Here is a 23,436-nt window from a genome sequence, read left to right as displayed (position 1 = left end):
ACAGAATCATCTCAACATTCTAAGCAATTTTCATAACTGTGACCAAGTGAGAAAATAACTTGAACTGCTCCAATTTTGCCGATGAACACAAATCCAGAAATTTCCAAACCCACCAATTTGGAAATCCTTTAGATTCTCCTACCAAACGTGGAAATTTCAGCTAGAAGCCTTCATAGAAAACGATCAGTGGCTCGAGGTGCTCCTAATAGGACCAATTTCACCTCCGAAAATGGCTGGAAAAAGGAGAATTTTGCCGGAGAAGTAAACTGCTACAATAACAATGATTGCCGGGATTTTCTGGCCAAATCGCCTATACCACTGGTACTACAGTGTAGAGGAGGAAGAGACGGTCCACGACCAATTGGAATCACGTCGATCGGACGCCGGATGGCGAAGAAATCGGAAAAAGAAGAAGGGAGGGCGACGCAGGGGAAGAGGGAGAGGAGAGAGAGTCGGGGGTAGGTTTCTGAAACCTACCATAGTAACTTCTGATATATATAGAAAGTTACTATGAACAGTAATTTCACATTTTAAGCCATAACTTTCGCATACGAACTCCAATTTTTACGTACCACATATGCACGCGCCCGGTTTAACGCCCTCTACAACTTTCATGCAGAACATTTTCTCAAATTTTGATCCGAACAAAAAGTCAACTTTTAGGGCCCCATAAAATGTCAAAACGGAGACAAAAATTAAATGTAATTGTCGTTTATCCATCGAAAGACTCGTAAACTGGTAAATTTAGGTTCGGGACGTTACAATCTCCCCTCCTTATAAAAATTTCGTCCTCGAAATTCCATACTGTTGAAGTAGAGATGGGTGCACACGCCAATCCATAGTAAACAGTCATGAAGATGAATAACACATCAATCCTACAACAGTGGCGATGATAAGACACAGAAAAGATGTGCATGTCTGCTCAAATCATGTAGAAATTACCTTCAAAACTGATCCAAGACTTGACCAATTAGAACAGGGAGATCAACCCTTATAAGAAACAATCCTCTAGCTGAAATTTAGCCAATTATTGTGATCTGAATAATTCCCACAACGTTCGTACTAAATTCAGTGTCTTAGGAGATAGATTGACTTCCACTCATTACTGACAATCCTTAACAACTGAGGGAGAACATCGTCAAAGCATTATGTTTGAAGCAACCTGCAAATGGTTCAACTATATGAGCAGAAACACCTACTAAAATTTCCAGAATAAAAACTCAAGGCTAAATCAAGGTCGGTTACTTGAACGAACTACACCTTGAAACTGCATAACGAAAATCAAATCTTCTTTGGGTTAACTTTTTCCCTTTGCAATCTTAAGTTAACGACTGGAGTAGCTGATAATTCCGACAATCTCAATTACACAAGCAACAGAAAAAAAAAAAACATATACTTAAAACCCCAAATTAATCAATGTTCCAAGTTGGATACCCTTGTCTTACCTAACTATGTAGTAGTACATACTCACAAGTACACAACTCTAGCGTCAAGAAATTTAGGTCAAATACCAGTCCAGATAATTCATGGTATCATTATCACAAACTATTCAGTTTGAATAGTAGCATTCATACTCTTTTCATATAACTCGTACAGTGAAGATCCACTTTGTTCACCAACAACATGATGATAACTACCAGACAGTCGTGGTGAACCAACAAGTCCAAAACAATTAGTTTCCTTAGCAACCACCAAAACCACACTTTCTCTTGTCTATTTGTGCTTGGATTTCTGGTCAAATGTCATCCACATAAAGATCCTCCAATTACCAAATGTATCATAGGATAGCCTCGATCAAGCCGATAAGTTCCTAATCATGTAAATTCTTTGATTGCCACAAGGCGACACCCTTCGGGTACCACACACCCGTTCATGTTCAAAATTTATGTACCAGACTGCTAGCAAAGTAGTCCATTCTTTCTTCTCCACGTTTCCAAACCATAATATTCCAATAATCAACGTCAAACTTGCAAGTATTTGAGTATAGCCAACTCTCCTTGCATGACTCAAAGCCGATATCCCCAAACGACACTGTCATTGCTAAACTGAGGATGAAGTAGCTGAAGATCCGCCCTTTAACAACACTTATTCAATAATATTCCAGCTAAAACAACAATTCCAAAAACAAATATGCGCTAACTAAGATTGCACCAAAATTTCCCAATCCTCATCTCGCTAAACATAAATCCAACAACACAACTCAATCATAGTCGCTCAACAATTTAGTACTTCAAGTGTCAGTTGAAACCCTTGATAAAACCTAAGTCCAAACCATTAATTTTCAAACTCAACTCCAACATCCTGCTAAGTCATCGTACCTATAAACCCGTGATGGTGACCGAATATCAATCGTACCAACAACTTTCTATACTTCTCCAATCAAGGGCCACCATACTATAGAAAGATCGATCAAAGTGAGAACTAAATCTTAAACTGTTTAACCCATTACCACCAATAACGGTACCAAGGTAGAAAAATTCACTTAATTCCTCAAAAGCAAACTGTTAATATACATATTCAACTCAAGCAACAACCAATTTTCCTAGATAGCAAAACACCGTTCACAGAGTCTTTCCTCGAACAACAACCTTGATGAAAAATAGACACCCGTCCAACATCTCGTATCACACCAAGCGGTACCTGAATCTGAAATTTAATCCAACCACATGGCGATCCAATTCCTTCATTTAATTACCGTAGAAATACGCCACTACACAGACAAACCGCATTACATTTTACCCACATATAACAAGAATTCTGGTAAAACCTTAATTAGAAATATTTCCAGAGCCAATTGGGAGACTTATTTCCTCAGAGTTATTCCACTAACCACTCTTACAATATCACAATCCAATTGTCTAGCAAAAACTTCACCAAGAATCTATCACAATTAATTTTCAAGACTCCACAATTTATAACTCGAATCATACTCCGTATCGCAAGTAATTCCACTTGCACCATTATGAATACCCAACGATATCACTACCGCTATTCTCTAATTTTTTTTTTCAAGTACAACCATTTCAGCCAAAAACGGGTAACCAATTAAGTACACGCAGGAGTACAATCTCATATACAAAAGTTGTTTCTAATCCTCTCAATTAAATACTGCCAAAGATCGTAATTCGATTGTAAAGCTCTAAGCGTCCAACTGAATACTCAAGTTTCAAACATAAAACTATTTCAAAAACTTAAATTCTGTCTATCTCCTCACTCAATACAATTCAAAACTTCAAAAGGATCAAATATAAGTCAATGTATCTAGGATCAATTTCTTCCCGTCTGAACAAAACTAGATCCAAATATCATGGTCAGGTCAAAGGCCAAAGATAATCAGTCATGATTTCTAAGTAATCTCCAACAACTATTAATGATATCACAAATGTCACTTACATGCCATATCACATCACGTAACACATCTCTTGAAACTTGGTTCAACGTCAGAACCACCAATATTACTAGTTCCATTTCCATCAACAATTCTGATTCCAAAGCAATTTATAACAGACTGAAACAGCCCTAAGCTATGCCCACTCAACTCTAACAATTAAACACGAAATCGAACTCCAGTCTTGCACCTTAAACCTTACCCCAACAAACTTGTTGGCATCGAGGGAGAGATAACCACCACATTCCTTCGGATCACATTTCGTAGCATAACTCAACCCTGTAAGGTATTCTTACATCAACATCACCAGGAAAAGGTGCAAGACACGTAAACAATCTGATATGCAGAGAAATCCTTATGAGGTTGGCGTATAAGAGGCATAGCACCTGAAGGAAAATCAACTAACCATGTACCTTACACACTTGATGAATACTTCAGCACCGAAGAGTAAACGACGGGGAACCGCTGCAGTCAGGCCATCACTCGGGAGGTACTGAGTAACATCAAGTATATAAGGTAACTAGATCGAAACAAGTCTACAGAATCTTACAACCTAGTGCTCTGATACCAACTGACAGGACCCGCCCCGGTTTTCACCTTGAAATCCAAAGTGGCCCTGCGGGGCCCACCTTAGAAGAAATTCTACCAAAATTTGGCGGAACTCCCTCTAAAAGTGGACTACTCAAAAACCTGTAGAAAGATATTTACACTTCTAAAATAATCCACTCTTATTCTTCTGGAGCCACCCTGCTCCCCGTATCACAACGTCTCCCATTTCACAAATCAATATCCTGGGTTATCAGAGCAATCTACTGTACAAGCGTACAAGAGAATCGAATACAAGATAAAGGACCGATACTTTTATAATGCAGAAGCTATGACAGCTATGCCTCAACCCCATGTACGCTCGTTCTCAAGCTAAACTGGCCTGCAAACTGGGCATTTAAAACCGAATGGCCCAGGGGAAAACATTTAAAAACCGTTAGAGCGAGTGGACGAAAAATAAGTAATTTTGAATAAATAAGTAAAACTTAATGTCTTCCCAAGTTATTCTCTAAAACCTCGCATGCAGTAACAATATTGGAAATACTTTTAATCATCATCTTTACTGCAATCTTAATCACGTAAAAATAGAACATCTTGCAATCACTTAAAATCTCATCCTCAATCCTTATAAAAATATCCATTTTATGACGCTCGTTTGATGACTAGAAAGGACTGTTGTCTAGTCATCTCATGCCATCTAGGAGGGACTGCCACCCAGATGACGCATCGGAAGGGACTGCCAACAGGAATAGGAGGCGGTGGGTAGAAGGGACTGCCAACTAGCCACAAGTAGTTAGAAGGGACTGCCAACTAACTATCTCATGTCATCTGGAAGGGACTGCCAACTAGGTGACGCATCGGAAGGGACTGCCAACTAGGTGACGCATCGGAAGGGACTGCCAACCGGAATAGGAGGCGGTGGGTAGAAGAGACTGCCAACTAGCCACAGCTAGTAAGAAGGGACTGCTAACTAACTACCTCATGTCATCAAGAAGAGATTTCCAACCAAGTGACGCATCGGAAGGGACTGCCAACAGGGATGTAGTCTGGAAGGGACTGCCAACCAGACTATTACCTAGAAGGGACTGCCAACTAGGTAATATACGCATGCGTCGAAGATAGCCTCCTCAATAAACTGAATAGCCTCAATAAACTAGAAACAACCTCTTCCAATTACTTACTTTCGGAAAGAAACTCGCTGTTACTTCAATAAAACTTTAAAAAATCACCGAAAGCATAACTCAGGATTATCTTGCTAACTCAAATCTTAAAATCTCAATAAATCCTCTAAAGCATAAATCAAATACTCTGCAAATCAATAAATGCTTTAGGAAAGAAATCTCAATCTAACTCAAGGCTGATAAGTGCGGAGCTCAAAACTCAATAAATCTCGATAATTCAATCATGCTCAAATATTTGCTAAATCCTTCGTACTCGTATATCATCATAAAAACTGATATTCGAAATCAATAATTCTCATAATATTTTCTGAATCAGTCACTTCCCGAAAATCATTTCCCAACTCAATAACTCATAAATAATTAGCTTGAAAATCTATTGAAAGCCCTCGGGAAGGAAATCCACTAAAAATCCTGTAACTCATAGAGCATAATAAATCTCAAGAAATCAAGCTCATAAAGTCATAATACTCAATAATTCAAATAATAAACCTCAATCGGAAAATAATAATATACTGCATGCACATTTAATTTAAAATAAATGTCCACTCATAGTATTGTTTAGGCGACCATGCATACGAGTTCCTTCGTCGAGCAATAGCTCGGTACGTCGCCCTGTACACAATTATTTTCCGTGAATAACTATTCAACAATCAAATACGATTCTCAAAATCAAATACTCATAAATCATCTCTCCACTTCTTCTCTGATTCAACCCAAATTTTACATCTAATACCAATTCGTTATCTTAGAAGGTTCCAAGTCAAAACCAAGAGATATCCGACGGTCGGATTCTCGTAAATCGATAATCGAAATCCTAAATTCCCGAAAATTCATAATCAATTAAAAACTTCTCCAATTCCAACCAAATTCACTTATTCAACCTCTACAAAAATTATAGGATTTAACTAGCTAATTTTTTAAATCACTGTTTAAAGGCCACTACTGTTCACACTGCACTGTTCACGTATGATACTGTTCATGCGGCGGCCAACTCCTCCTCCGGCCACCAAATTTCAACCACAGAATTATCTCAACATTCTAAGCAATTTTCATAACTGTGACCAAGTGAGAAAATACCTTGAACTGCTCCAATTTTGCCGATGAACACAAATCCAGAAATTTCCAAACCCACCAATTTGGAAATCCTTTAAATTCTCCTACCAAACGTGGAAATTTCAGCTAGAAGCCTTCATAGAACACGATCAGTGGCTCGAGATGCTCCTAATAGGACCAATTTCACCTCCGAAAGTGGCTGGAATGATAGGAGCATTTTAATGCGACGTTTTTAATTGTTATTTCCTCATATTTTACTTAGTTATTTCCTTAAATAAATAAATTTTATTGTAATTTTTATTTTCTAGGTACCTTGGAATAAATGAATCTGAAATGAGCTGAAATGAAGAAATGGTGCTTTCCTGGTCCGACTAGGAATCCTGATGAAGCTAGGAAACCTGAAGGCATTAGGAGACAACATGATGACGTGGGAGATATTTTGGGAGATTAAATCTGATTTTTGCATGGAAAATCAAGGAGATTACGTGGAGAATATCAAGGGAGAATTTTAAGGAAGAAAAATTCAAAACAAGTCCAGATTCGTTTCTCAATTCCCTCAAGATATGTTGGCTGAAATTAGAGAATAAAATCTGCAATTTTAATGTGAAAATCAAGAGAAAATCAAGGGGAGAACATTAAGGATAAAGCCATGGAGAGATTTAAGGGAGAAAAGGTCCAAAATGAGTCCGGATACATTGTCTAGGTTCATGCCTAGATATTTGGCCGAAAATGGTGAATAAAATCAGATTAAATCTTGGGAAAATCAGCAATAATATATTTGGAAAGATTATGGATTTATTTTGGAGCTTTTTGATTGGTTGAGTGACATGGCAGAGCTGACGTGGCATTAATTCATTGGTTGGAGCTGTGTGGTGCAACCAGAAAATTCCTTATAAATTAAATTCATGAAGCCTTGCCTTCCCCTATATAAACCCCCCTATGCTACACCACAAAACACACCTCTTCATTCAGAAAATTCTCTCCATAACATCAAGCTTTCTCTCCATCCTCTAGTTTCAAGTCTCTGCGTCTTCAAGCAAAGAGAAGAAGAGAAGAAGAAGCCGTGAAGCCTCCTAGCCGCCATCATCCATCTTGTGTCGTGAAGCTTTGGAGCCTTGCTTTCAAGATCCAAGATCAACGTCTCAAGCTTTCCACCATTCATCCTTCATGGTGTAATTCTATCTTATTCCTTGTAACCTTTTTGGTTTTCTTTGTTTTGATTTCGTATGAACTTGATTTCTTGTTGAAATAAACGTTAAGGGCAAAGTTTAAAGCCTATTTTTATGTTTTGAAATAAAGTTGTGATTTTTATATGTTGATTTAAATGTTGCTTATGTGAGATTGCTTGATTGATTTTGGATTATAGAAGACTTTTATATGTATGTGTTCTTTGGTGGCCAACTTAGGATATATGTATGTAATTGGAGCTAATTTAAGTAGTGAAGGCTTTGGACAAAAGTCGAAATCAATTAAGGAGGATTGCAAATAGGTGAACTTATTCATAACTAGGTTGTGCACTTTGGTTGACATCCTTTCTTTGTTCTTCATGCGTTGAATGTGTTCTTGATTAGCTAGCTTTCTAGACTATGATTGCATGTTCAATAGGATTGATTTAGGTGCTTTCACTTAGATTAATTATTCAAGGAAAGTAAAAAATGGGAAATCGTTTACTTTCTAACGTTTCACATGGTCAACTTCTTTCTCATGACATAGAAAATCAACTATAAGAATTGTGATTGGATTTCATTCATATGATTGTGGTTTTGAACTTTATTCCTTGCGTTCCACCGGTGTATATATGTTTTTACATTTTCTTTGTTTTATTTATTTAATTTTTAATTTAATAATCGTAAAACCCCCTTGTGTTTGTTTTATTTTTGTAAATAATACTTTATACTTATTTTAATTCTTTATTTGTTGTACAATGACAGGTGTACCCTCAATCCCCGGAATAGAACGATCCCTACTTGCTTATACTACTAATAACATTTTCAGGGTTAAATTATACGCTTTCCTTTAGCGTATCATGGAAAACGGAGAATTTTGCCGGAGAAGCAAACTGCTACAGTAACAATGATTGCCGGGATTCGAGGTTTTCCGGCCAAATCGCCGATAACAACTGGTACTACCGTGTAGAGGAGGAAGAGACGGTTCACGACCAATTGGAATCATGTCGATCGGACGCCGGAAGGCGAAGAAATCGGAAAAAGAAGAAGGGAGGGCGACACAGGGGAAGAGGGAGAGGAGAGAGAGTCAGGGGGGTAGGTTTCTGAAACCTACCACAGTAACTTCTGATATATAGAAAGTTATCATGAACAGTAATTTCACATTTTAAGCCATAACTTTCGCATACGAACTTCAATTTTTACATACCACATATGCACGCGCCCGGTTTAACGTCCTCTACAACTTTCATGAACAAAATTTTCTCAAATTTTGATCCAAACAAAAAGTCAACTTTTAAGGCCCCCTAAAATGTCAAAACAGAGCCAAAAATTAAATGTAATTGTCGTTTACCCATTGAAAGACTCGTAAACTGGTAAATTTAGGTTCAGGACGTTACAAAAGAGGAGATATATCAAGATCCATAATTATTAGAACAGTATGTTCTATGAAAAAAATTCATATACGAAACAAATGTTTCAAAGAGTTCATAAATATGAACAATGGATCCCATAGGGAACACACGAGAAAAACATTCGTGTGATGTTTATAGAACCATAGGTTCTAAGGCTACTCTGTCAGAGGACTCGAGTCTTGAGCAATGGAACATGTAGTTCTCATTGTCGTATATGAAATATAAATTTTCAACAATTATATTATATAAAAGATACATACAAATAAATGTAAATGATCGCATAAAGAAAATTGATATTTATCTAGGAGAGAAAGAAGAAAAACTCATAGATCATTAGCCTTGGTCATAAGCAACTATGTTGCATCATAAGGCTTGCGGATCATCATGGAGTTCAAAGAAGAAGAAGAAAAAAAATAAGAACAAATTCGTGCTGATAACGTGTTATAAACTAGAGAATTAGAGAGAGATAGAATAGAGAAACAAAGTGTAGGAGGAGGTAGAAGTGTGTATTTTATTCTCATTAGACCCCTTTATATAGGAGTAATGTTTACACCATAAGGACATAACTAATAAATATTTACAGTGGACAACCACATTTATATAATATTTATAACATATGGTCATTTATAAAACATCAATATACGAGATATATACTAATCATATTAAATAGTTAACTTAATATAGTCAAATAATTTGATCTTTCATAGTTTTTGAAATTACTGGTATTTTAGGTACTTTGCTTGTATATTTAGTAAAATGTTAAAACGAGAAAATAAATTAGTGGAACGTTGAGTGGAAGTGGTATATTGTGTAATTTTTTTATTTTTTTTACTGAATTACTGCGGGGCTATTACTGGGATTCAGTTTGTCCATGAACGATGACAGCGAGTGCAGTTGGGTAAAATGTGGGAAGTGAAAAATGAGCATAATTCTGTGGCTGGAGCATAGCCGTTTCGATTCAATTCCATACATATTTGTATTTGTGTGGAGTCCGGAAGGCCAGGTCTCCTCTGAGATTCTGAAGCAGAGACAGCAGAGCTGACCAAACTCCGACGGGTATTTTTCTTGCTTCATTTCTCAAACAAACAAATCCCAAATCCAAATATCACCCTTATTCCCACTACTCATACTTGATCAAAAACATTGCTACCCATCTACTTGCCAACTTGTATATGCATGAAATGAAGCCCTGGGCTGCTGACTTTCTCAGATTAGTCCAGAGAGAGTCTCGATTCAAGATGTATATTATATGTATGAAATGCTTACTGAATTATGCTATTTGGGTTGTCCGTTTTCCTTCTGACAACACTTGAGATTTGACTTTCAATGCATTTTCATAACAGAATTACTTGCTTTAACTGTACAACTGTTCTACTAGCATCATATTTCTGCTATTGCTATTACTCATGCTTCAGTCTACTAAATTTGTTTTCTTTTAGTTACGGAGATGGCATATTTGTTTGTTTTGTTCCAATTTTCTGTCTCAACATATAAACGTGGTTAACTATCTGCCTGGTGTCTTTGTTTTCCTGGCCTTGTTGACGTATTGTTTTAATTTTTTGATAGTTCGACGATGCTCGGAGGATCCTCAGCCTCTCCATTGCTAGCCCATGATTTTGCAATACGCTTTTGCTTTACCACTGTAAGTGCAATTTCAAGGGAACATTGCTAGTGTTAGTTTGTTATGAAATCTGCTTCTTATAGTAGATGCTTTACTCTGTAACGGCTTAGAAACTCTAATGGCTTATATGTTGGTAAATGTTTAAACTTGTTGTATTTACCCTTTTTGGTCCCCTCTTCTCCTTCAGCTTGTTTTGCTTCCTTTTATGTATTTATTTTATGTTAGACATACAAAGAAATAACCCTAGACATACAGAGTTTGGGACTCTTCTCTTCCCCCTGAATGTTATGTGATAGTAGTTTGTGGGTGGCTCCTCATTTCCGGTGGGCTGGGTTCTCAGTTTCTGCTTAAACTTGAATGATTTTGAAGTTGTTCAGTTTCCATGGAAGTTGTTGAATTTGAATGTTGGATGATATGTTTTGGAATATTGTTATCTAGAACTTCTCTTCAATTCTTGTTTTGGACTTTGGATTTATGATCCAACTCTTTCAGTTTTCAACCCAATGTGATGGTTTAGAAGGCGTAAGTACATTTTAAGATGGAAGCTTGTTTAGATTATTGATCAGGAAAAAGTAAAGACCAGTGATGTTAAGAAAAAGAAAAAACCTATATTTGCTTATCACCTTAGTGGTCTACCATATAGAAATGATAGTTGGAAGTGTTTAGGGGAGAAAAGATATAAAAATAAATAAAATCAATTCCCCGGTCATACTTTTCCCCCTTTGGGTTTGCCTGCCGCATGTGGTTATAATGCTTTCATCTCTTACTTCGTTTGGTCCATAAGATTTTCCCTTAAAATGAAAGGAACATTGTGAGATGTGCCAAAAGCATATTATGAAGTGTAATGAAGACAGCCTTAGATAACACCTGCTTTGGATGCACACAACAAACAAACATTGTCACTATCCAAGCGATGGAAGGGTAGAGATCTTTGGTGTCCCCTCCAGGCAAGAATTTTGGCCTTACAATTAGTAGCCAATATGTTTCTCTCATGTGAACAAATTGCTTGTGTATGCATGCATGACAGATATGATCGATTCACATTCTAACTTTTGACTTGCATTATATTTGTAGTTCAAGTTGTCAGCTTATGGTATGCAAAGGAATGACACATTGCTTCTAATTTTACTTTAAAGATTTTCCGTTCTTATTCTTTAAGTAATCAGCATGCTTTACTTAATATATTGTGATTCCTCTGCAGCCCGATATTATAAGTGTTGCACCAAATATCGGATCTCTACATGTGAATTGTTTTTCACAAAATCTGAATAGAGCAACTTGTGCACCAAGTATTTCTAAGAAGAAATGGGTATTGCATTCAACTGCAAAATTTGAAAATGTGACTTTGACTGATGACGACAGGAAGACATTAGAAGCATGTCGTGATGCTTTGTCTGCATTGAGTATCAGTAATGAAGAGGGAGACAAGATACTTGGGAAAGCTTTTGGTCTGATTCATTCACCCTACTGGGGTGAAGAAAGAAAAAACAAAGTTCCAAAATTTGAGATTGTATGCGAAAAGATGGACTACCTTAGGAGTTTAAACCTGTCTAGCGATGATCTGGGTAAGTTGCTTAAAAAATTTCCAGAAGTTCTTGGATGTAACCTTGAACATGAGCTGAAAACCAATGTCCAAGTTTTGGAAAAGGAATGGGGAATAAAAGGAAAATCTCTTCGAAATCTCCTCCTTCGAAATCCAAGGGTGTTGGGTTACAATGTTGATTGTAAGGGAGATTGTATGGCACAATGCACCCGTTGCTGGGTTCGATTTTAGACTTCCTAGAAGAACTTCATTTTTGCATCCTTGTTCCAAATTTATTGCAATATGGTGAATTGGATTCAATATTTACGTGTTTGTATAATTTGTAGGTCTATACGATCTTTAAAAATCAAATACATGAAATTGAGAGGAAATACATGAAATTAATGTACTATGCTTTTGCGTCTTCTTTGACTGGTAAATAGTTCAATCATTCTGTGCAGAAGTTATTTGTGTTGTGAGTGCTTTTAAAAACTCTTTCATGGTTTCATTCTGTTATTGTGTTACCGTATTTATATTTCGGACTTTGAAAGATGAAATTCAGGTTGTTGTTGTTAATGTGTAATTTTACTTTTCATAAAGATACATTATACTTCAAGTCATTACTGGTTTTGTCAAGGGACTAATATAGAGGCCAAGCAAAAGGAGAAATACATAAGAAGAATAACAATAGGCAAATGAGGAAAATTCTTCTATGTAGTGAACCATCAAATTCAGCATATCTCAACCCTTGATATTTATAGGCAATTTTTTTTTTTGTTAATAAAACAGGAATATACTAGATGTTATCCAATCATCTATTTTTGTTCGTGCAAATACACGTCAGTGCACTAAATATTATCTCAGACAAATGATAGTGCATTTCAGATTCAGTTTTAATACATTTCGAAACCAGTCCACCCCACTTTGAGAATACCAAGTTCATTAGATTTCTTTACAAAAAGTAGTCATTTTATCCCTCAAAGTGCTACAACCTAGAGGACTTTTCTTCCCTCTAGCACATGATGTTTGAATTTTTTAAGTACCATTTTGAAATTTGTATTGCAAGCTTTTGTCTCCTAGTAGGATTAATTATGTAATATTATTTCCTTGGTTTTTTTTTAGGGCATTTGGTTTAGGCCTAAATTTACGAAGATAACCTTTACTTACCGCAATAAATAATAATTATATGACTATTATAGGCCTAAACTGTTCATGTACCTAACTATGCTTGTAGCTCATCTAATTTGCTCTATATGTTACTCATAATAACAAATTTGATACTAAAACTGATACATTTGTTGAGACCTGAATTTTAGATTAGCTCATTAGTATTGAACCATAAATGATCAAACATGTCGAGTTTTAACGATTTTGCAAACAAAGCTTTCACATCTTTGGAGATCTTTGAAAATAATCTCAAGCTGCTCCTTGAGTCAATACCTGGTAGTTTGTACAATGACACAATTGGCAATAGCAATGACAGAGTCTACGGACAAGCACTTTGTAGAGGGGATGTGAACTCCACAGTTTGTCAGAACTGTGCTCATGATGCAAGCCAAGAAATCTTCAATGGTTGTAAAACTGAAGAAGCAGTTATGTGGTATGAACCATATCAAGTTCACTATTCCTTGTCATGTTCTTTTAATTGATGTTCTATGCTGGGAAGTATCCTAAAAAGAATAAGCAGGAGAAGAATGTATCGATCCGAATCAGTTAGATGATGTTTTGAAGAACTTAATGACAAAGCTTTTGGACCAGTCTTCCTATAATACTTCTAAGCATATGTTTGCAACCGGGGATACGAAATTTTCAGGAAAGCATTCTATTTATGGCCTACAACAGTCCGCTAGAGACACTAATGGAAGTGACTGCCATTACTGTTTGCTTATGATCTTGCTAAGTAGATGACAAAACTACTTATTTAAGTTCTAACATCATTTTGTTAAATTCTAGAAACATTACGATTTCTACTATTAAAACTGTAAATAATAACAAATCCCCGCGGCATAGCGCGGGAACTGTTCCTAGTTTGATGCTAAAACTGATACATTTGTCGAGACCTGAATTTTAGATTAGCTCATTAGTATTGAACCATAAATGATCAAACATGTCGAGTTTTAACGATTTTCAAACAAAGCTTTCACATCTTGGGAGATCTTTGAAAATGTCAGCTTTATCATCCTAGTCACTCGCAAGTCGCAACATCAATTAAACCATCATCCGGATCCCTTCAAGTTGTAGCACTGTTACAAGGTCAGCGCTAGAGTGGCATACGCTAGAACTCATAAACACCTTCATAGTATCAAAGCCACAAACTGGTCAGACCGGGAGCGTTTCTACTATTACAAACTCGGATTGCACACTTATTCAGTGACTAGAAAAATAGAACTCTAGCATTACAAAGAGCACATCTTCCACTACCTTTCCCCTGTCCCCGGAAATTCCCCACTCCACCAATTCATCGCCACTTGGACGCCAAATGTGCCGTCGTAAAAGGTATTTTACCACTACTGATTTGCCATTGCCAATATCATATGCTCCAAGTATAATTACACAATGTCTTTGGTTTGGTAAAGACATGGAGAAATTGTTTTAGCTTGGTGGAAACAAAATGCTTATCCTATGGATTCTTTCAAATATAGTATAGCACCAAGCATGAATATATAATAAAAATGCGAGATCAAAAATCCAAAGGCCGTCAAAAATTAACAAGTCACAAAGATCTCATGTATTGTGCATTAGCAAAATCAGATTTGTCCTATACATCCTGTAGCTGATAACAGATCCTATTCATTTTTCCATACATCCAGAAACTGAAAGCTCTTAATCCCAATACTATCCCTATGCATGGCAAAAGTTGGTTTGATATGTTTCTGATGCAGATTACAGACATCCCCTAAACCCAACAACATATCTCTAACCTTTCAGGAACATGTTTCTGAACTCATCATTAGATTTTGGCTTTTCATCATCTGGATCCTGAGTTTTTGGCTTATTCGTGATCCAACCAAGTGCAGCAACATTCCTCGGAACCGCAAATGTGTTCTTCCTCTTAATCGCACTGTCGCTTCCTTGGCGTGCTCTAGGTTCATTGGAGGTCTCACCAGATCCACTGGCTGCCCCAGTTTGATCAGTGTGCCCTGTCAGTTTGTATTCATATGTGAGAATAAATAGTTAACATAATAAGAAATGCATGAAACTGGAAAATACATCATGACCACAAGGCAGAAAAGAAATTCAAATACATTTCTCATCTCAGCAAAAGATTTGAAATCAGACTGATGGTTAGGTACGTATATACCTAAATATATGGCTAAAAACAATCAAATACATAATTCACTGAAAATCGGGGTAACAAGTCCTTCAAGCTTACAAGAAATGCATGTCGAGTCAGAAACAGGCTAGTCTTCAAATATAACATGAAATCCTAATCAACAGGCAATATGTTGAGTCGTGCCTACCCACTTGCATTTCTCAAACTCTATTCAAGTAATGTTTAACAAAATGAAATTGACAAAAATTTTGGAAAGCCACTTGTGAAGATGCTGAAAGTCCCCTTTTCCAAACTTCAATGCTAAATCCTGATGAAAATGTGGCTTGCAGAACTCGAAGCACTGGGGTTTACATTTTTTTACTTTGTTCCCCTGCTTGGCATTATGTAATTACTAGGTGTGTCTTACTGGTATTACCTGGTTTTAATAAAATTTTATTGCTTATGGTAAAAAAAAAAAATAATAATAAAATTCTATTGCTTATCCACAAAAAATAAAAGAAACTGAAAGCTTCTTTCAAACCAGCAACACTACGACTCCTTTACTAACAAGGTTCTAGCCAGAACAAACATACACAAATTAGCTCAATAAACAAATAAATAACCAATAAAAAAAAAAGCAAAATAAATCGAATAAATTCCTAACCCATTGCAAAGGTGCATATTAGCTTTGATAATTGCTAACTGTACTGCTATCGCAATGGAGACCTTTTTCTTTGTTTGAGTACCACTATGCAGACCTGAGTATCCCTTTACCAGGAAAATGATATAAGAGATAAGGGCTTTTCTGTTCCCATATCTGACACAGAAAACACCCAAAAACCATGAACTTCATACCCTCAAAACCATTGTAGATTCTAATTATTAGACCAAATCATGCTGATTTTTACATAAACTACGGATTCCGTTAAATATTAGAATTATTTTCATGCATCACTATCCAAATCTTCTATATTTTGCGATCCCGGACATGAATAGGTCCAAATAAGTCATCAACCCAAAAAAGTAAACAAGAAAAACGAAGATGTAGAGCCTAGTACAAACAAAACGTTTTAGATATGAAAACGAAATCATGGTTGTACACTATTCACCAGCATGGTTCTACACAGATGAACATGAAATGTGCATAGAAAGAAATTATAAAACTCATTTGGCCTACCATGTTCTTTCTTGCCACGCTTTGGATTTGATCGTGCAATGCTCAGCTTCCTGTCTAGGAGTGTCTGTTTATTTTTTGCTATGGCTGCAGCAAGGTGTGCATCATCTGAGAAGTCCACATATGCTAGTCCCTTCATAAGTCAATTAAAAGGAAAACAAAAATTCAGAATCCTCTACGCATAAAAAAATTAAACAAATACAAAAAATTCAAAAAAGAAACATGTGAATGCAAAGAACACACTTTAGTCACAAAATAGCATAATGGAAACATGAATACTATAGAGAAAAGGAAAAGTATAGAAACATAGCCTGCATATAATTGATTCTGTTTTCAGTATTACAGATACGTTGCATATACTCTAGTGGTAAGATAAATGAGAAAGAATTTCAGCATTGCAGTTTACAACTTGATGTAAGCATAATGCCCGATATAATAATTTGAGCTCTCTTGTCCCTTATACAGGAGATCTACAGCTCACTAATCCTAATCTAATCATGATCTGTACACCTAGGCCAGTCCACTACTTTTGTATCAGACCAATACAATAATTCAGACAATCCTTGTGGATGTGTCCCTTATACAGGAGATCTACAGCTCACTAATCCTAATCTAATCATGATCTGTACACCTAGGCCAGTCCACTACTTTTGTATCAGACCAATACAATAATTCAGACAATCCTTGTGGATGTGTCTCAAGACTCATCCCAATGCAAGAATGTATGACATCTAGGTGCTAGATTATAATATATCAGTACAAAACCTTCAAGCCAAAGTACGAAGACAGGAAAATAATTACAGCTGAGAGAGAGAGAGAGACCCTTGAATTTCCAGTGAACTTGTCCTTCAGTATTCGAATAGCAACAACTCCTCCAACATCACTGAAGAACTGATGAAGATGTTCATTATTTGCCTGCAAAAGTTATCACCCACAGTATAAGATCATACATTAACCAAAAGAAAAGTAACAGATATTAAGATCATGCATGTGCTCCTAAATAAAAGAGAATAAGGAGGGATGCTGGGGGTGTATGCTTGCCTTTAAGCTAAGGTTTGATACAAAAGCAGTGCATTGGTCAGCGTATACTTTTGTTTTCTCTAGAACAGGCTCTTTCATCTCATTTTGTACATCTTTGGCCCCCTTGGCTTTCATCTCTTTCCCTTCATTTTGTTCAGCTTTGTTCTGCACCTCATAATCCTTCCCATGCACTTTCTTTTGCTTTTGAGTTGCATCCTTTTGCCTCTTTGCTGGAGGTTGTTCATCACTTACATCTGAAGCTTGCTTTCTCTTCTCACGCACATTCTTTTTTAGAGAATTCTCCCTCTCTTCAGTCAATTTGGATTCTTGCTTGGACCTTAATAGTTGAAGCTCTTGCAGACGGGGAGCAACCTAAAAAAGGTTGAAGTCAAGTATACCCACTCAATTAATACCTTCAATCAGTTATCATGATAGGTTCATTCATGTATTCTGTGGGCAATGGAATGAGCAGACAAGATACAGCAAGGTTGCATTTGAAGAACAAAACTCTGCAGGTGTCATGGTCCATCAAAACAGGTTATTGTAAATTTTGTAATTCATTAAAATTTCTGGCGTAGGTCTATAAAAAAAATACATGCACTAGTAATGGTTTGACTAGCATTCGATCATTCATAGAGAATTCATCCTTCCAATATAATCAATCAATTTTTATTTGTTAAGTAATATATCTCCATTAAGGTTTCCAAAGCTGTGTGGGTCGCACAAACCTTATGAACCACAACCCTCAACGGCAAACATGCTGATAATATTTTATTGATAAACTGATCTCTGACCCATATATAAAAGAAAATTTCTAAGATGAAATATATAAAGGAAAACTATGCAAATCTTCACACAAATCATCACATGATTTCATTTTCTATACAACTAATATCCAATTTGCCAATGAAATACATCATATTTGTGATTAAAAAAAATGCCTGAATCTCAACATGAACATTCAGTTTGAATTGTACAGAGTGAAGATGTACCTTACGTTCTGCATAGTCGAAATCATCCAACGACCCAAACTCCCTCTCAAAGCGCAACCACAAGTAGCAAATGTCCTGAATTATTCTGTTTTTAGAAGGGTGCAGGCATCATCTAATCCAAAAATAAATTATGTAGCAAGTAACTGAACTCCTACTTAATACTAAATCCCAGAATCAAAATCAAATGAAGAACAAGGAAATCATGTGAGAGAAGGATCTTTAGGATTTCTTTTGAAATTCTTTGCAAAAAAAAAAAAATTAAAATTAAAATTATAAATTAAAAATTAAAAATTAAGAATAGATATGCCGTGCCCCCTTTATCTAAATTTCAAGAACTTGAATACCCTTACAGAAATTAATCTCAGCCCTTAGATGAAAACACAGTCAACAAGTCTACTCTACCAGCAAAACTAATAGCTCAGTAACTTAACAAATAGAATTCGAACAGCTATAAGCCAAATGACTATTTATTCTAAAAGACATTTTCATCCATGACACCGGCACCTAATAAATTGATCATGTGATGAAGAAAGACTCACAATAAATATAAGACCCAAAAGGAAGCCATGCAAAAGGTTTGTTTGTATGACATATTAGGAAAGAATAAGACCATACCTCTGAACCAGTGCCGGAAAATTTTTTACCGTAGCATCTCCTATATATGGACCGAGCTTCATTCACATGGCCCGATTCAATTTCCATTGCTATATAACCTAGCCAGGCTTCCATCATCGTACCACTAAAAGAACAAATAGAATATTAAGCATGCTATTGTTCAACAAGCATGTCAATGTAATAAACTAAAATGTCCAAAATCTAGCATGGCCGAACCTGATCTTCAGTAAACTTTCCCAAACCCCCCGAGCAGCAACTAAATCTTTTCCCAGATGTAGCTCTAGGCGGGCCCAATAAGCATACAAACGTAACAGGACATCTGTGTTCTTCATCTGTGGTGATAGGTAATCCGATGCAGACTGGAAGGTAAATTGTTAGAATTTACATTTATGTAGAAGCAATAATTTTTGTTTACCATAAGCAGAAACTAAGAGAGTACATGTAAAATGGGGAAGTGGACCATCAAAGAGAACAGTAGACAACCAACCTCCCTCCCAAGTAACCTTAGCACAAACAATACTATCTAGAAAATGCAACTTGTTAGATGATTTAATGGTTTCAGAATCTAGCCTGAGAACCTATAAATTGGAGGCTTTGGATCATTAGACCACAACAAGGAACACCCCCACATCCATCCATTTCCTTTCATGAAATTATGAAAAGAATGGAACTGCAAATTATTCTTTGCTCATAAGCAATTGTAGAAGTTTAAACTTGAGATCCTTATCCCTCTCAGTGCTAAAGATTAGAGCAATGAACTATTTGTTTGCATAAGCAAAAGAGAACAAACCTGAAATGTATCCCTGAACAATGAATAATCCAAGGCGTGCTCTCCTTCAACGGGGCATGATAGTCTTCGTCTTAAGCCATCTATGCGGGTGAGAAACAACTCCACGTACTGAAGCAAAGAGGTCAAATAATCAAATTGATATTTATCACATCTGAGCATATTTAATTGCAAAAAACAGACCAAGAGCTCAAATACAACATGAGGTAAATCAGTTACCTCATCAAGGGTTGAAAAGGTGCATTGCTGGGACTTGTAAAACACCTGAGTGAAAAAAATAATAATAAGAGGTGGAGAACTGCACAAAAGTGAAGCAGAATGGACACTGGACAATATAATTACTAAAACAAAGTAGCTATTTTTTCTTTGTATTTCAATTTTAGTTTTGCTAATAGGACCAATAGTCTTTATATATGCAAATAATTACTCACTCTAGTGAGAAGTAAATCGTGTAACTAGCATTGCATTTACACTTCAAAGAATTCAGTAGTCATTTAATACTACAATGCCTTTAAAGTCCAATGTTTTGGCATTTCTTCAGAATCTAATATCAAGAATGTTGGTCATCTATTCTTGTAATGGAAACCCAAAACTGAAACTACTTCCCTTCTTCACTAATGCAAACAACAAGGTGATAGCTAGAAACTATTTATCAAACTGAGGGTGTGATAGCTAGAAACTATGTATATGATTGAAGGAATGATGGCTAAAAAGAAGAAAACATTTCATAGAGAGCACAGAAGAACCCAAAAGGGAGTAAAAAGTACACCTAACAGGAATTCAGTCCAGGACAAATAGAAATTGACAAATCTAGGATTGATATAGCTCAGGTAGTATAACAACGTAAGCAAGAAGAGTGACATAGCCAGAGTGTCTGTTCAATAATAGCTTCTTTATCTTCTTCTTTTGTCCTTTTTCTTTTATTTTTTGGCTTGGGACATCTTTATAATGACTAGGCAGCTATAAAAAATTTCCATTTGATAGACATATAATGTTTAAAGCAGCTTAATAATCAGATAAGAAACAAGTTTTCCAACAATAGTAATCAATATAGAAATTAAACTAATCAAACAGAAGCCCCTAAGACAATGCTCTCGCCAAAGAAGATTAACATTTGAAACATACAGCTGCAATCTCTTTCTCAGAAGCATGGCCACGCTCCAAGGAAAGCAAATATCTGACCCAAAGTTCTCCAACCCAGGGGCAATTCTTTACAGCCCTAGAATAAACGTTGCTTATAATTCTGCCAACCTGAAAGGAAAAAAGTAAAATATAATTACTTGGACAGCAATGGTTGCACGCAGAACAGGAAAGATATAATGAGATAAAGAAGAACCTTCAAAGTTTTGTCCAAATAGGAAGTATAATCAAGCCAGAGCTGACTGGCTATAGGAAACTCAGCAATAGCCCGTTCATACAACACTTGAACACGGGCAGGATCTCCAGAAGATTGCTCGAATTTCAAGTAGTTCTACAAAAAAGGAAAAATAAATTAATCTCCCCCAAACTGAGAATCTTTTAGCATAAAGATAAGTAAATGAATAAATGGAGCATCACATTGACAACCCTAAACAAAAGAGTGGAAAAACACCAAGAGTATTTTCTGCTGTTTTCTCAGTCATGTCTTACCGTCTACATTTGCACTTCTAATTTTTGTTAAGAAATAATTTCATTTCTCTTTGAGAAAAGAGGAAAAAAAAAAATCAGATAAGGTCAAGAATATTGAAGGGCGCACCCACCAACAAAAAGAAGGTATAATATAGTTTCAGAAATTAACAGCTCTCTGTTTTAACATTCCAGGAAGCAAAAATTTCAACTGATAATTACCATGAACTTTTCCAGTCTTTCTATCTCAGGCATATCATGCTGACTGATTTGTTCTTCAAAATGAACACGGGCATTATAAATTTCCAATGCCTTTTGGTATGCTGCGGCAACATGAGATGAAATACCATCCTGATCACTGAAGCCAGTGTCAACAATGGTTCCTTGTTCCATCTCCCATGCCTTGTAAGCCAAAAGTGTTGATCTCATATTAACATGGGGAACTGATAGCTGACGTTGGAATATAACACGAATGCGCTGAATTTGCTTCTCTCTTGCCTGCTATGTAAGAAGCATTCAGATCTCTGAATCTATTTAAACAATTAAAAGCAACTCTTTTCTAGTCAATCTTATAATAAAAACAGCAAACAAAAACTACCAAGCAACAAGTGAGATCAAAAGAAGACTGAAAAGTACAACCTACTAACCTGAGTGTCAGTCCCATCGATAGTATCACATATAGCTTGCTCAAACTCCCTGTAAGCTTCCCATATCTTATTGCCTTCAGATACATGCAAACCAGCTGCAGTAAGAGCACGCTCAAATAAATCTCTTTCCTTCGAAATACCAGCAGGTGAAGATTCTTTTACTGACGGATCATTTTCTCGGACAAAATTTAAGTAGTCTCGCCAAAGAGAGATGGACTGCATTTGAAGGTAATGTAGTTGACAGTCAAGATTACAATCGAGCGATTATTCAATAGTTAAAGAACATGAGCACAGTAAGCGGATAGATTATCATTCCATATTTAAGATGTTGCAAAACTCTTATATGATTATGATTGCCACAAACAGTATACAGCACCAAAAGCCCACACGACACTATTGATTTGATCCTTAACCTTAAAGACACTAGACACTGATTCGCGGATTTAAAGTAAAGAAGTAGAACCAACCAGATAATCAGAGACTCCTTGCTCATAAAGCTTTTCAACTGTAGAAAACGTCTCGGGTCTGCACATTTGAGAAATCATCGATAAACATCTGATTTACCAAAAATTAAGCAACCCTAAACTGAAGCTAATAGAGCTGCGCGCATAGCATACCCGGAGCCCATAGCAAGTTCGTCCTTAGCCCAATCCTGCCACATAGAGGGGGTTAAAGGCAACAGCATACTCATAGCTTCCCTCGCTCGCCTCAGCTTTTCAATGTCAGCCATTTTCCTCAGAATCTGAATGTACTGTATTCAAAATTCAGGTTTATTCAGCAACTACAACATAGGGCAAATCGCATATACGCATAGCTAAATGAGAATGTGAAAGCTTACTTGGACATGGGCATCGTAGTTGGAGGGGTTGGTTGCGAGCTCGGCTTCGAGTGTTTGAATCTCCAGGTTTTGCTGGGCTTGGTCTTCGTCATCGGAGCCGGAGCCGGAGTCGGAATCAGAATCGGAGCTGGAGGAGTTAGGATTTTGGTCAGCGGCATCCAGCATGGGTTGGTCTCCATTGTTGTTCTCTTGCAAAGTCAAGGTCTCTGGTTCAGGATTTAGGGTTTCTTCCTCCATCTCTGATTTGATTTCTATTGGGTTTTTCTTCTCTCTCTCTCTCGCTGCACTGGAGTGTGGGTTTTGTTGCATTTCATTACAAACGGCAAAGCATGATATACCCCGCCCCTAGGGGCTTTGTCCGTCGTTATAAAACGGGTTCAACCCGCGTGGTTAAAAAGCAACCCGTGTAAGTTCTTTACATGTCACTCCACTAACACGAAATAATATGTAATTCATTTATAAAAGAAACGGGTCACCCATCAAAAATAAATAATTTTAAATATATTTAGCATTTTAATAAAATGTTTGAACGGTGACCCGTTCATAAGGCTTAAAGCCTATATCTTTCTTAGGGATGGCAAAAATCTCCAGCGGGGCGGAGCTCCATTGGATACTC

The 23,436-nt window shown here is 36.6% G+C and overlaps 2 protein-coding genes across 6 annotated transcripts; one reads left to right on the top strand and one right to left on the bottom strand.

Moving 5' to 3' along the window:
• Positions 1-9,641: 9,641 nt before the first annotated feature.
• On the top strand, positions 9,642-12,356 carry LOC112175308. Of its 2 annotated transcripts, none has more exons than XM_024312982.2 (3): positions 9,642-9,802; positions 10,313-10,388; positions 11,569-12,356. In XM_024312982.2, the coding sequence occupies exons 2-3, from the start codon at positions 10,320-10,322 to the stop codon at positions 12,139-12,141; spliced, it is 642 nt and encodes a 213-aa protein (XP_024168750.1). In that variant the 5' UTR covers positions 9,642-9,802; positions 10,313-10,319; the 3' UTR covers positions 12,142-12,356. The 2 variants fall into 2 exon arrangements, with proteins under 2 accessions (XP_024168750.1, XP_024168751.1); XM_024312983.2 differs by lacking the exon at positions 9,642-9,802 and adding an exon at positions 9,814-9,997.
• A 2,236-nt stretch (positions 12,357-14,592) lies between these two features.
• LOC112176913 (squamous cell carcinoma antigen recognized by T-cells 3) lies at positions 14,593-23,237 on the bottom strand. Of its 4 annotated transcripts, none has more exons than XM_040511131.1 (16): positions 22,821-23,237; positions 22,600-22,733; positions 22,450-22,507; positions 21,983-22,198; positions 21,558-21,836; positions 21,067-21,201; positions 20,856-20,981; positions 19,950-19,994; positions 19,734-19,841; positions 19,160-19,302; positions 18,944-19,067; positions 18,329-18,403; positions 17,358-17,708; positions 17,118-17,231; positions 16,320-16,449; positions 14,593-15,029 (listed from the first exon to the last, which is right to left on the bottom strand). In XM_040511131.1, exons 1-16 carry the CDS (start codon positions 23,127-23,129, stop codon positions 14,806-14,808), a joined length of 2,571 nt encoding a protein of 856 aa, XP_040367065.1. In that variant the 5' UTR covers positions 23,130-23,237; the 3' UTR covers positions 14,593-14,805. The 4 variants fall into 4 exon arrangements, with proteins under 4 accessions (XP_040367065.1, XP_024170815.1, XP_040367066.1 ...); XM_024315047.2 differs by having other exon boundaries at positions 17,139-17,231; positions 22,821-23,234; XM_040511132.1 differs by having other exon boundaries at positions 21,558-21,833; positions 22,821-23,234.
• Positions 23,238-23,436: the final 199 nt, after the last annotated feature.

This window comes from Rosa chinensis, chromosome 7 (genome assembly GCF_002994745.2).
Source record: "Rosa chinensis cultivar Old Blush chromosome 7, RchiOBHm-V2, whole genome shotgun sequence".
NCBI classification, from domain to species: Eukaryota; Viridiplantae; Streptophyta; class Magnoliopsida; order Rosales; family Rosaceae; genus Rosa; species Rosa chinensis.
This window is presented reverse-complemented; position numbering and strand designations above follow the sequence as displayed.